The 13,102-nt window shown below is 37.0% G+C and overlaps 2 protein-coding genes across 39 annotated transcripts; one reads left to right on the forward strand and one right to left on the reverse strand.

Moving 5' to 3' along the window:
• The first annotated feature begins 1,231 nt into the window (after window positions 1–1,231).
• On the forward strand, window positions 1,232–13,102 carry LOC147294855 (putative multidrug resistance protein). Its single transcript, XM_086231223.1, has 7 exons — window positions 1,232–1,663; window positions 1,897–1,951; window positions 2,118–2,302; window positions 2,394–2,851; window positions 3,093–3,630; window positions 10,680–12,643; window positions 12,736–13,102. Exons 1-7 carry the CDS (start codon window positions 1,487–1,489, stop codon window positions 13,100–13,102), a joined length of 3,744 nt encoding a protein of 1,247 aa, XP_086087349.1. The 5' UTR covers window positions 1,232–1,486.
• On the reverse strand, window positions 3,812–10,367 carry LOC147294856 (uncharacterized). Of its 38 annotated transcripts, none has more exons than XR_015120213.1 (8): window positions 9,758–10,367; window positions 9,557–9,600; window positions 9,319–9,393; window positions 9,037–9,211; window positions 5,492–5,888; window positions 5,274–5,362; window positions 4,745–4,821; window positions 3,812–4,171 (listed from the first exon to the last, which is right to left on the reverse strand). XR_015120213.1 is itself a non-coding variant. In XM_086230917.1 (8 exons), the coding sequence occupies exons 1-4, from the start codon at window positions 9,923–9,925 to the stop codon at window positions 5,825–5,827; spliced, it is 348 nt and encodes a 115-aa protein (XP_086087043.1). In that variant the 5' UTR covers window positions 9,926–10,367; the 3' UTR covers window positions 3,812–4,171; window positions 4,745–4,821; window positions 5,274–5,359; window positions 5,492–5,543; window positions 5,631–5,824. The 38 variants fall into 38 exon arrangements, 9 of the variants coding, with proteins under 9 accessions (XP_086087043.1, XP_086087041.1, XP_086087042.1 ...); XR_015120214.1 differs by having other exon boundaries at window positions 9,552–9,600; XM_086230917.1 differs by lacking the exon at window positions 9,319–9,393 and having other exon boundaries at window positions 5,274–5,359; window positions 5,492–5,543; window positions 5,631–5,888; ... (1 more) ...; window positions 9,552–9,600; window positions 9,765–10,367.

The following is a 13,102-nucleotide window of genomic DNA, read 5'->3' on the forward strand; positions in this document are numbered from 1 at the left end:
GTTGCGGTGGTGATGGTGGCGGCAGAGGTGGCGGTGGCGGTGGCAGTGGTGGTGACAATGGTGGTGGTGGTAGCGGCGACATGGTGGTAGTGGTGGTGGTATTGTAATTAATTGGCAAGGTGATGGGTGGACACGACTTTTTTTTTTTATAAAAATTGGAATTTTGAAAATGATACCAATTTAGGTGGAATTTAAACTTGGAATTTACAGCCTTTAAATCCCAAGTTTTTTTCCATATAAAATTTACGAAATCCTATATTTATGGACCCAAATAAGGAAATTAGAGTATGTAATTTCTTAAATGCTGAATTTTGTTTAAATTCTAAGTTTTTTTTCTCCATCTAAACACAGCATAATTGAAAGTCCGGACCTTTTCCATGGACTGCAAGAGGCCCAAAATTGAAAACTCGTAATCTCACGACAAACGATCTGTCATTGGAGAAAATGTCCATATATTGTGTTGTAACTCTCTCTTTCTCTTGTTTTTTTATTTATTTATATCAGGAATCTGACTTTTGGAGTCTTGGACGATCCCAAAAGTTGCACAAATTGCTGGCTCAATCTAAGATGCCTTGTTTAGTCAATCCTTTACATTTAGCACCCAATACATGTTAAAAGGGCAAGGTTTGCAACTCTCAAGTCCCAATATAATGTAGTAACTTTGGTTGCACTAACAAATTGTGAGGTACCATTTGTTCTTATTTTAATCATTTTTATTTAGTTTTTAGACCCTAGATCACTTCTTAGAACAACAGCAAAGTTGAAAACAATCCAAGAATCAGTTTTGGTTTCCTACTTTTGTGTCTTCTTCTGCCTTCATCACCCTTATTCTTTATCCCTCATTTGGATTGACATGAGCCATTGGATGGACCCAAATATTTGTAGTGCTAATAATACCATTAATTGGACCCAAATATTATCGACTGAGTAGAGCCAGTAATAGTACAATGATATGAACATCATAACTGAACCCAATTCTAAATTGGTATTATATATCTATTAAAAACCAGTAGACATCTTTTAGGCTAGCTACCTTTCAAATGCACCATACCTTTGGCCAATGGTGTCAAGGTGCACAAAAGTTATTTTCCTGGGACTTTTGGCATTTTGTGCCTAAACACTCAGATACCCTTTGATTCGATTCCTCTCTTTATACATCAGTAACATCAATATGACTGATTTAATTATTGATTTCTAACAATATAGAAGCAACAGAATAGAAATAAAAATTTGTTATAGTTTGCTTGTATAGGAGCCAATGGCATATATAAGAAATGCGTGGAAGAGTATGTGCAAGAAGTTATATATGTCACTGGCACAACGGTCAACTCATGTGCAAAGGGTAATAGAACTCTCTGAAATAACCTATATAGTATATATAGATTGGTGTATATCAGAAATGAGGTCAACCATACATTAGAGCTTCATTTACAAGGTGAAATTTCTTGGGGAGGTCTGGTCTGTGTTGTTGTTCGTAGCCAGTTCTATGGGGAGCAAAGGCAGCCTCTTTCGGTATGCTGATGGGATAGACAAGTTGCTGTTGGTGCTTGGCACTTTGGGTAGCATTGGAGATGGTTCCATGACCCCATTCACCATGATCCTTTTGGGTGGGTTGATGAATGAGTATGGACATTCTTCTCCCTCCAATGAGACTATAGACAAGGTAAAGAAACTAACACTTTCATTGAGACCAAACTGTAGTTAATGTTTCAAAATGAAAACTGATACCATGTCAAATGTATAGCAGATTACCTCATCACTCCTGTGTTGTGTGATGTAACTTCTTCCACAGATTGTTACAAAAAATCTAAGAGAGTATAATAAGTGTTTAATTACAGTTTTTCCATTAATGAATTGTTTGGCCTAACTATCCTGCATACTTTCCCTCTTTTACAGTACTCACTGAGGCTGCTCTATGTCGCCATTGGAGTTGGAATTTCTGCATTTATAGGTACGTATTGTTAGTTTCATTCGTCTGCGTGATTTTTCCTCTCTATAAACAAGGCAGGATGGAGTAGCTGCAAGCCTGCAGCTACAAAACATTCAACATAATATAACATCACATGAATTTAATTTTATACTTACATTGTATGACTGAACGCATCTATATTCTGCAGAAGGAGTTTGTTGGACAAGAACTGCAGAGAGACAAACATCTCGCATGCGAATGGAATACTTAAAATCAGTCCTGAGGCAAGATGTTGGTTACTTTGATAGCCAAGATGCTTCTTCCACTACCTTCCAAGTCATTTCTACCATCTCTTCTGATGCACATTTAATCCAAGACACTGTAGCCGAGAAGGTTTTCAATCCTCTAGGACTCTGTGTGTGCGTGTGTCCTTTTGTGGCCTAACTTTTTAGTATTGACATCAACTGCATTTCCTTTGCTGTAGATTCCCAACTGTCTGGCTCAGTTCGCATCCTTTTTCGTAAGCATCCCAGTTGCATTTGCGCTTTCTTGGAGACTTACAGTTGCGGCTTTTCCATTTTCTGTATTGTTTATCTTGCCAGCACTTGGATTAGGAAGGGTACTGAAGGACTTAGGAAGTAAATCAAATGACGCATATGGGGTTGCTGGTGGCATTGCAGAACAAGCAATCTCATCAATCCGTACTGTTTATTCATATGTAGGGGAGAAACAAACACTGGATAGATTCAGCAGTTCCCTTCAAAAAAGTATGGAGCTTGGTATAAAGCAAGGTTTCATAAAGGGAATGCTGATAGGGAGCATGGGAATGGTTTTTGTTGCTTGGGCTTTCCAGGCCTGGATTGGTAGCATACTTGTTATTGAGAGAGGAGAAAAAGGTGGTCTTGTTTTCGTGGCTGGAATCTGTGTCGTCTGGGGAGGACTGTGAGTTTCTTTTCCTTTGCTGATTTTCCTTCTTCCCATTCTTTACTTTGTGAATATGTAAAGATGAGTTTTGTGGTTGAAAGAGGTATACCATCTAGTGCATGGTATAATTCAACAACAACTGAAATATATCTAAAAATGAAGAAGGAAATGGATTTTGTAAATGAAATAATTAATGGCCTTCACTTGTTTTCGATGATCTTTTATTTGCCACAACTCAACTCAAATCTTGTATCTCCAGGTCCATTATGAGTGCGCTTCCAAATCTCTCTTTCATCTTTGAGGCAACAACTGCTGTTACTCGGATGCTAGAGATGATCGAACGAGATCCAGCTATAGGCACTCAAAAGAAAGGAAAAGTTTTAGGACATGCAAAGGGAAAAGTAGAATTTAAAGAGGTGCACTTTAGTTACCCATCGAGACCTGATACCCCAGTTCTTGAAGGATTGAATCTTACCATACGAGCCGGAAAGACTGTAGGTTTTGTCGGAGGTAGTGGTTCTGGAAAATCTACGATCATTTCATTACTTGAAAGGTTTTATGATCCTGTCAATGGGAAAATTCTCCTTGATGGATATGATATAAAGAAACTTCAGCTTAAATGGTTAAGATCCCAGATGGGACTTGTTAATCAAGAACCAGTTCTTTTTGCAACATCTATAAAAGAAAACATTCAATTTGGAAAGGAAGGAGCTTCAATGGAACATGTCATAAGTGCAGCCAAGGCAGCAAATGCTCACGACTTCATTGTTAAATTACCTGAAGGATATGAAACTCAAGTAAGCCATAATTTTCTAGTCCTTAATCAACATAATATCTGATTTTAGTTACTAACTAGCAATTGTGCCCGCGCGATGCCGCGGGTGTTAAACGCCTATAAAATATGTATAAGTTTAATAAAGTTATGATGAAAAGTTTTAAGAAATGTAATGGAAAGATAAGACTTCTTACATATGCATAGAAATCTAAATATGTTTATAAATAATGACATCAATGTTTCTTTAGTAAGCTGAAGTTAGAAAATGTGAACTCATGGTATATTTTATATGTTGGTTGTTATGTTAAGATATTGATCATATCTTAATAAACCAAACAGCATTCAAAAAAACATTACAATACTTGGTGAGAGATTTGATGAGAGATCATAGGTGTTCACAGGTGACTTAATGAGTTTGGGGGTTTCATCTTGACTGCTGCTGGGCTTGTCATCTGCTTTGGTGTGTTCTACATGAGAGTCTTCTCTTCTTTGCTGTAGAATCTTCTACAGGGGGCTTTTCCTCTTTCTTGTTGTCTTTTGTAGGGGGCTTGTCATCTTCTTTGCTGGAAATTTGGAAAATGTTATTTGTTAGTGTAAATAAATGGTCAAATTTGAGTCCATATAATTTAAAAGTATAGAGATATTGTTTAATGTGTAGCAAAAAAACATATGAATGCAAAAATTTCATTTCACTGAGATTGATAAGATGTAAGAGGAGGATGCTAAAATTTATTGTAGCAAATTAAGCCATTTAATCAAAAGGAACACTTTTAACCAATTGAAAGCAGCTTTAACATATCCAGCAAAGCAAAAGGTCCAACAGACACTGTGTTTCATAAGGTCACTTGAATCTATAGATAAAGGCCAACTTAAGCAAACAGAATTCTGACCCAAATCCAACCTAAACGCAGCTCTGCCATACTAACTCAGACAAACAAAAATTCAGCCCAAACTGAATAACGAAAGCTCAAACTCAGTAATCAATGGAAAATAACGCAAGTAAAATAGGAAAATAGGAACAAAATGAATAGTACATTTTAAAGAGTTGGAGAGGAAAAGAAGAGAAAGCTTATCTTCAATTTCCTCTTTTATGACAAAGTTTATCTCACAAATATTCAAATATGGGAATAACTTACTGTAAGTGCCAAGGTAGAGGTACTCGTTCTCGAAAAGTCTTCCTATTCTTGGTTCCCATCTACCATTATGATGGTGTCTGCAAAATATGTGCCAAAGTAATATTTAGAAACTGTTTTTTCCTTAGTAAGTTTTAAAGCATTTGGTTTGATCATCAAAATGTTAAGAATGTCAGCTTGCAACTGCCCTTTACTTGGATACACCTTTTGAAAAGCCACTGCTTTTTCTGGAACAAAGAAACATATAGTTTTAATTATCAAGGAAATTGTGGCCAAAGAAATTTCTCAGTGTGGAAGTCTTTTCACCAAAAAGATGAATGCAGTCCTACCTTCTTAATGAGGCCAGATATTTTTCTTTTGTCATAGTTTGAATGATCTCAATTTGTTTCTCATAGTGAGATATTTGTAAACAGCAGCATCAATGTTGGATCAGACTTTTTCATGCTAAACTTCCAAGGGCATGAAAAAAAAAAAAAAAACCCTTGTTTTGAGTTTTAAACACTTCATATTATGTAGGTGATGATATTCATACCGGGAAGCTGGAGAAAATTGAAGTTCCCCAGTATTTAAGTGCAGCTAAATCATATGCCCTTGCAACAGATTCTTCTTCATCATAAGCTGCTGAGAAACAAAGAATAAGATTAATATGTTTCACTTTCTCTATAATTGCATAACAGAATGAGCAATATAATGGAAAAGAAATAGAAAAATTGAACACTAACTCAATCTAGTATAATAAAATGCACTCACCAAGGTAAACTGCTTAGTCTGGAAAATCCATTTCAAAGCGTAACACAGAGAACTGAAAAAGGTATATAGCTTTTATAAGAAGAAAGACCATGCAATATTTGGATCAAATCCAATCATATAGTAGGTAAGGAACCACCACACTGCTACTTCTAAGACTGCTAAAGGGATCTTGAAAATCCATGTTAGAAGAGCATATGCCCATGCAGGGTAGAAGAAGAGGTCCCTTTGCTTGTAACAAACAGGAAGCTTTACAATGGTCATCGAAATCTCTGACAACCCATTAAACAAATTTGTGACCACAGCGAAGAACAAAGCACCAATAAAATTAATCCGTCATTTATTGAATGATGGTGCATCTTGGTCTGTAGGAAGAGTGTCATGGTAATCAGTGCCATAACTGCATAAATGATATGAATTGCATAAATTTGACATTCACAATCGCCAAAATTGGTTCATGAAATGTTCTTATTCTAGGTAGAATTCTAGCAAGGTTGTTATTCAGGAAAGTTTATGAACTGCATAATAGTAGCTAGAATTTTATGAGAAATGTTTCGTTTGTTGTATTGTGCAGTTACGTTAATGTTGATAGAATTAGAGCATCCAACCCAAAACCAATTGGCAATGGGTGGAGAGGCCCAAGACTTATAAGCACATATGTTAAGCCTTAGTTTTCCGATGTGGGACATTGCTCCACATTACTCTCAACACGCCCCCGCACGTGTGGCGATATTTGGAGCAATGTCCCACATCGGAAAACTAAGGCTTAGTATATGTGCTTATAAGTCTTGGGCCTCTCCACCCATTGCCAATTGGTTTTGGGTTGGATGCTCTAATTCTATCAAGAGTAATGTGGAGCAATGTCCCACATCGGAAAACTAAGGCTTAGTATATGTGCTTATAAGTCTTGGGCCTCTCCACCCATTGCCAATTGGTTTTGGGTTGGATGCTCTAATTCTATCAAATGTAAGAATATATGGTGGTCGACTAATGATGACAAAACATCCCATGTTTCATTGTTCATTTTGTGTTTGATTAAGCAAGCAAAGTAGTGATAATTATTAATTTGTTTCTTTGTCCAATCCTATTCATGTCCTATACATTTTAGAATATTTACAATAGTGGTCAAATCCTACAGTATATTCTTAATTGAGAACATCTAGAGGAACATCTAGAATGAATTGAAATGCTACACTTCTATTTTCTTTCTTTAAGAAAGATAAGTTGTGCATTTGGGACATATTGACATTATAAAAATGATTTCTTAGTGTGAAATCTGCTTACTTAATTTAGAAGGGTGTATTCAATTAGGATTTTAAATGACTTTGGTGGAATTAAAAAATCTGGTGGTATTCAATCAAAACTTTTAAAGAGTTTATAAAAGTCTGGTGGTATTCAATCAATACTTTTAAAAAGTCCATGATATTCAATTAAGACTTTTAAAGAGTCTATAAAAGTGACATGGTATTCAAAAAGTCATTGACTTTATTAAATGATAGACTTTAAAAGACTTTCATGGACTTTGTAGTGTAAATTATGTTATATCAAAATCAATAATTCTCCAGTGTTCCCCTTGCAGATTTCAAAGGATTTCAAATATTAAAAAGCTATTAAAAAAGTGGTATTTATTTATTTTTTAAAGAGTGATGCTAAACCCTCTAATCTTATTTTTTCACCCACCTCTTAATTTATTTTTTTCTAATTACTATATCCTCTTATATTAATTTTTTTTCTCTTATATTTAATTGACTCCTCATCCTGGATAATAACAAGATAGTCAAACCAACCATTTCACAGTCTTTAAGTACTCAACAAAATCACAAGATTATATATTCATAATTTGAGAAATAATATTACCACCACATCATATAATGTTCTCAACCTGTCAATTCAATTAGACAAATTCTAACAACTCATTAAAACACAATATTTGACAGTCTAACAACATAAAAACATAAAATTCAGAACACTTATAATAAATTATGGAACAAAATAATTTTGGTCCCTACAATTCTAGCCCCAACTTTTTATATTGTTTGCAATATTATGACAATTTATAACACATGCATCTCGGTCTTAAAGCTCATCCTCATTCCACACACTTACGGAGGACAAAAAAATAGAAAACATATTGGATAAATCCTAAAATAAATAATAAAAAATTATATCAAAATTATTAGAAATCTATAAAAATCCTTCAAATTCTATAAAAAAAGTCAGAAAAACTCTAAATAGAATTCTGTCAAAGTCTATGTGGAGTTTATGAAAGTCTTTAAAAATCCATCAACTCTACCAAAGTCAATGACTTTTAAAAACTCTACAAAAGTCCATTAAAATCTTAATTGAATACACCCCCCTTAATTTCACCGCAATGACTTGATCACTACTTAGATTTGTTCCATATATTATCTAAAGTCAGCATTAAGGTGTTGACAGCAACAGTTGTCAATGTATGTCTAAATAACTCAATCCTAATATCTTACTGTTTAAAATAGCATATATACCTGCATTTTCAATTTGGTACATTGGAAGTGAGATACATATATTACCATCTATGCAGCCTTTCTTTCCAATTGCACTAACATGTATTAGCTTTGTTATAGTACTTTAACAGAAGCTTTTCGATTTAAGTTTTACCATGTACAAATATATATTCATGAATTTTCAGCACTATATAGGAGTCAATATGAAAAAACCTTTAAGGTTGCATCAAATGTAATTTGATAATGCAAGAACTTAATTCAAAACTATGAATTTCTCTGTTACTGTTTGATTCAAAGAGTATCTTTCAACCTATCAGAGGAGCACCAATTTTCCAAAGTGGCAAAACAGTGGCAGTAGAATGTTGGCTTCTCCTCTCTCTCTCTCTCTCTCTCTCTCTCTATTTTGGTGCTGAGGTTCAAACCTTGGCAAATAAACCTCAAACATTGTGGTCTGCTACAGAAACTAAAAGGTTTATTAGATGATAGTTAAGAGAAATGGGTAACCCAGGTTCTCAGAAAACATATGTTCTTTGAGAAATTACTGTAGTTGATTATATGGTAACTCAGAACAGATCTAACCCTGAGTCATCTAGAAAGGGCTTATACTGTTTATAGGTTGATCTGATAGTGCTGCTTAATTTATTAATATGGATTTCAGTGATTGTTTACTTATTTGTGATCTTCATATCAGTACTGTAGTTTTGATGAGATAAACATGGATGTTAATGTTTTAACCACCACCAGGAAAGTGTACAGATTTCTCTGCAATACTATTGATTTAATTAATAAACACCAGCTGAAGGTCCAAGCAGATCAAATTGGATTAAATTGATCTGCAGATAGCATATCAATTGATCAAATTGTTATTAAATCGTAGATAGTAAAGCCAATTTGATCTGCTGTCTGCTATGAATCTTAACCAATTGGATTAAATTGATATGCCAATAACAATTTCATACACATCACCAGAAAAGGAACTGATTTGATATGCTAATATCAAAAAAAAGGAAAAGTTTATGAGAATAGGCCTACAATGTTGCAAGTTTATGCAGCTAGAATATGAACCTTGCTAGAATTTGACACTCACTATTATGTGTCCAGGAAAAACCAGAGGATAGGCCTACAACGTTGAAGTTTATTCAATGCTCAAGTTTAGCATTAAGAACCTTGCGTCAAAAAAGGTGTCACTGGATCTTGAGAAGTTAAGGTCTGAAGATTCAATGCTCTTGGCAATAAGTTCCTGCACAAAGCAAATACTTGTTTAATTTTAACAGAAGATCAGAAAGTACACGTACACATGCATACACATACATTTGATAAGATCATTAATGCATAGCTAACAATTACCAGATCACCAGCATTATCGAGATAAATGTGGACCACTTTCTGTTTTGTTTGTTTGTCAAAACAGCATTATCCACACTAAAACAAACAAAACCCATATACCAAAAATCTTAAATTCAAGCTCAGAACAGAAAGTGGCAGTGCCTAACCCAAAATTCACAATTTCTCAAAATTTCTCAAACTTAACAATTCAAAATGTTTTAGTTTTGTTTGAATTTCAGCAAAAAAAACCATACCTTACCCCAAAAAAGAAACCAATCTTCAAATCCAAGAAAGTATGGGAACCTGAAATTAAAACATAGAAATCAAGTCACCGGCGCCGCCACACGCGGCAGGAATCGTGGTGGCAGTGGGTACAAAACCTAGAAATATAGATTTCACAACCAATTGAACAATTCGATCCAACAATTAGACATAGTAGACAAAGAGGAGTAAAACTCACACAAAACCTGAGGCGTAAAGTCACCGGAGCCGTCGCAGGTGACGGAGGCAGCGGCGGAGCTAGGGTTCGAATTGGAGCTTTCATTTCGGGACCCAATTGACTTAGATCAAGCACACCAATAGAAAGGCCTGGAAGAGAGGAGCAAAACCCGACCAAAATCATCACCATCCGCCGCCGGAATCGCCAACATCGGCAGCGGAAGGCCGCCGGACTTCTCCGCCTCGAAACTCCGTGCACAGCGGTCGGTTGAGCAATTTGAAGACACCATCATCCTCAGAACGATGGGAGGAACAAAACCCACCCGGTCCGACATCCCAACTCAGCCGGAATTGACGGATCGCCGCCGGGGGACTCGATCGGGTTTGGGTGTCTTTTCGAGTTTTGGCATAATTTCTGGGTTAATCAAATACCATAGAAATGAAGAGGAAGAGAAGAGGAAGAAATCGGGACCCATATCGCCGGCATACGTCGCCGGACGGTGGAGATACGGCCGGATAAAGGGGGCGGAAGGAGAGAGAACGAAGAGAACAGAGAGAGAGGCGCGTGAGATGAGGGTGTTCCAATATGTTCCGGGTTTTGGGCTGTCTAACATTAATCAGGGTGAATGACAAAAAAGGACAGACCCAATCTTGGTATTATCAGAATGGCAAGCAGATAAAAAAAAAAAAAGAGTGAGAGAGGAAACAGAAGAAAAGGAAAGCAATGGCAGGGGCCGTAAAAAAATGGAAAAAAGGAGGGCAAAAAGAAAAAGGGACACAAAAGGACCAAAACAGGCCCAAATAACCCACTAATTACAATGGCAAGCAACTAAAAAAAAAAAAAAAAGGGGGCAAAAAAGGAAACACACTATTCCTAAGCTACAGTACTGCCTTTGTTCAGTTTTAGTATATAGGTAATTTTGACTGTGTTACCAACGCTTTAGGTGGGACAATTTGGAATTCAATTGTCTGGAGGCCAAAAGCAAAGGGTTGCTATAGCAAGGGCTCTGCTTAGAAATCCAAGGATCCTTTTGCTTGATGAAGCCACAAGCGCTTTGGACGCACAATCTGAAAGAATAGTACAGGAAGCCCTGGACCAGGCTTCGGTAGGAAGGACAACACTCATTGTTGCTCACCGGCTTACCACAATCTGCAAAGCTGATTTGATAGTGGTTCTTCAATCAGGGAAGGTAATTGAGTCAGGCTCTCATGATGAGCTGATCCATATGAACAATGGAGAAGGTGGGGCTTACAGCAAGATGGTGCAGTTGCAGCAAGTAACCATACAAAATGAAGCATCAAATAGTTCCAGACATCCTGCAGAATATATAAATCACCTGAAAGTGATGAGTTCCCATCTTGTTCCATCACCAATCAGCATGAGATCAAGCTGGCAAAACAGCCCAGCCTACACAGTCCAATCACCATTCAGTGCAATATATTCCGTCAGCGTTACAGATTCTTCCCAAATACACCCTTATGGTACCTGCAACTTTGAGAACACAGAAAACACTTCTTATCCTTCCCCATCCCAATGGCGTTTCTATCGAATGAATGCACCTGAGTGGAAGCAAGCATTACTTGGTTGTTTAGGTACTGTTGGCTTTGGAGCTATACAGGCAATTCAAGCCTATTGCTTGGGATCAGTTGTCTCAGTTTACTTCGAAAAAGACAGTTCCATCATCAAATCAGAAACCAGACGTTACTGCTTCATCTTCCTAAGCATTGCAGTTGGTTGCTTCATCACTAAGCTCCTCCAACAATACAATTTTGCAATTACAGGAGAACGCTTAACAAAAAGGGTGCGGGAAAAATTGCTTGATAAAGTATTTACCTTTGAGATAGGGTGGTTTGATCGAGATGAGAACACAAGTGCAGCCATCTGTGCACGGCTAGCTAATGAAGCTAGCGTGTTTCAGTCCTTCATTGCAGAACGTATATCATTGCTGATTCAAGTTTTCTTCAGTGCCTCCCTAGCATTTACACTTGGATTGGTAATCGCGTGGAGGTTAACCATTATAATGATTGCCACACAGCCTTTGCTCATAGGGAGCTTCTATTCAAGAAGTGTCCTTTTGAAAAGTATGTCCAAGAACGTGCAGAAAGCACAAATTAAGAGCAGTCAACTAGCAAGCGAAGCTACCATCAATCATAGAACTATCACTGCATTCTCCTCTCAAAAAAGGATACTGAGGCTCTTTAAAGAATCAATGGAAAGCCCCGAAAAGGAGAGTGTCAGACAGTCATGGGTTTCAGGTTTTGTCCTTTTTAGTTCCCAATTTCTTTCAGTAACTGCTATAGCTTTAGCATTTTGGTATGGAGGGAGGCTACTGAACAAAGGGTTAATAACTCCAAGGCACCTATTTCAAACTTTCTTCATATTGATGAGCACTGGTAAAAGCATTGCAGATGCCGGAAGCATGACTTCTGATTTAGCCAAAGGCTCCAGTGCCATAACATCAGTATTTGCTATCCTAGACAGGCCAAGTGAGATTGAGCCTGATGAAGGGACTAAGGTGAAGAAGAGTATTAAAGGCCAAATAGAATTGAAGAATGTGTTCTTCTCTTACCCAGCAAGGCCAGAACAAATGATCTTCAAGGGCCTGACTCTCAAAATTGAAGCTGGAAAAACAATGGCATTAGTAGGATACAGTGGTTCAGGTAAATCCACTGTCATCGGATTAATCGAAAGATTTTACGACCCAGTAAAGGGATCAGTACATATAGATCAAAATAACATCAAGAACTACAACCTGAGGCAACTGAGGTCGCATATTGCAGTAGTGAGTCAAGAGCCTACACTTTTTGCAGGAACAATTCGTGAAAACATCCTTTATGGTAAAAAGAATGCTAGGGAATCTGAAGTAACAAAGGCAGCAATTCTTGCCAATGCTCATGAATTTATAAGGTACATAACACACACACATATATATTATTTTGTTGCATTTGGTATTGAAACTGAGGCACATAGTATTTTGTTGCATTTGATCTATAATGCAGTTCAATGAAAGATGGATATGAAACTCACTGTGGAGAAAGAGGAGTGCAACTATCAGGGGGCCAAAAGCAGAGGATAGCACTTGCTCGAGCAATACTGAAGAACCCGAGAATTCTTCTGTTAGATGAAGCCACCAGTGCCCTTGATAGTGTGTCAGAGACTCTGGTCCAAGAAGCCCTTGAAAAGATGATGGTTGGTAGAACATGTGTAGTGGTAGCTCATCGGTTGTCCACAATACAAAAGGCACACACCATAGCTGTGATAGAGAATGGAAAGGTTGCAGAACAAGGTTCACACAATGACCTACTTGGTATTGGACGTGGTGGAGCATATTACTCTCTCATTAAGCTACAGAGCAGTTGTGCTTAA

This window comes from Dryas octopetala, chromosome 2 (assembly GCF_963921425.1).
Source record: "Dryas octopetala chromosome 2, drDryOcto1.1, whole genome shotgun sequence".
Taxonomy (NCBI): Eukaryota; Viridiplantae; Streptophyta; class Magnoliopsida; order Rosales; family Rosaceae; genus Dryas; species Dryas octopetala.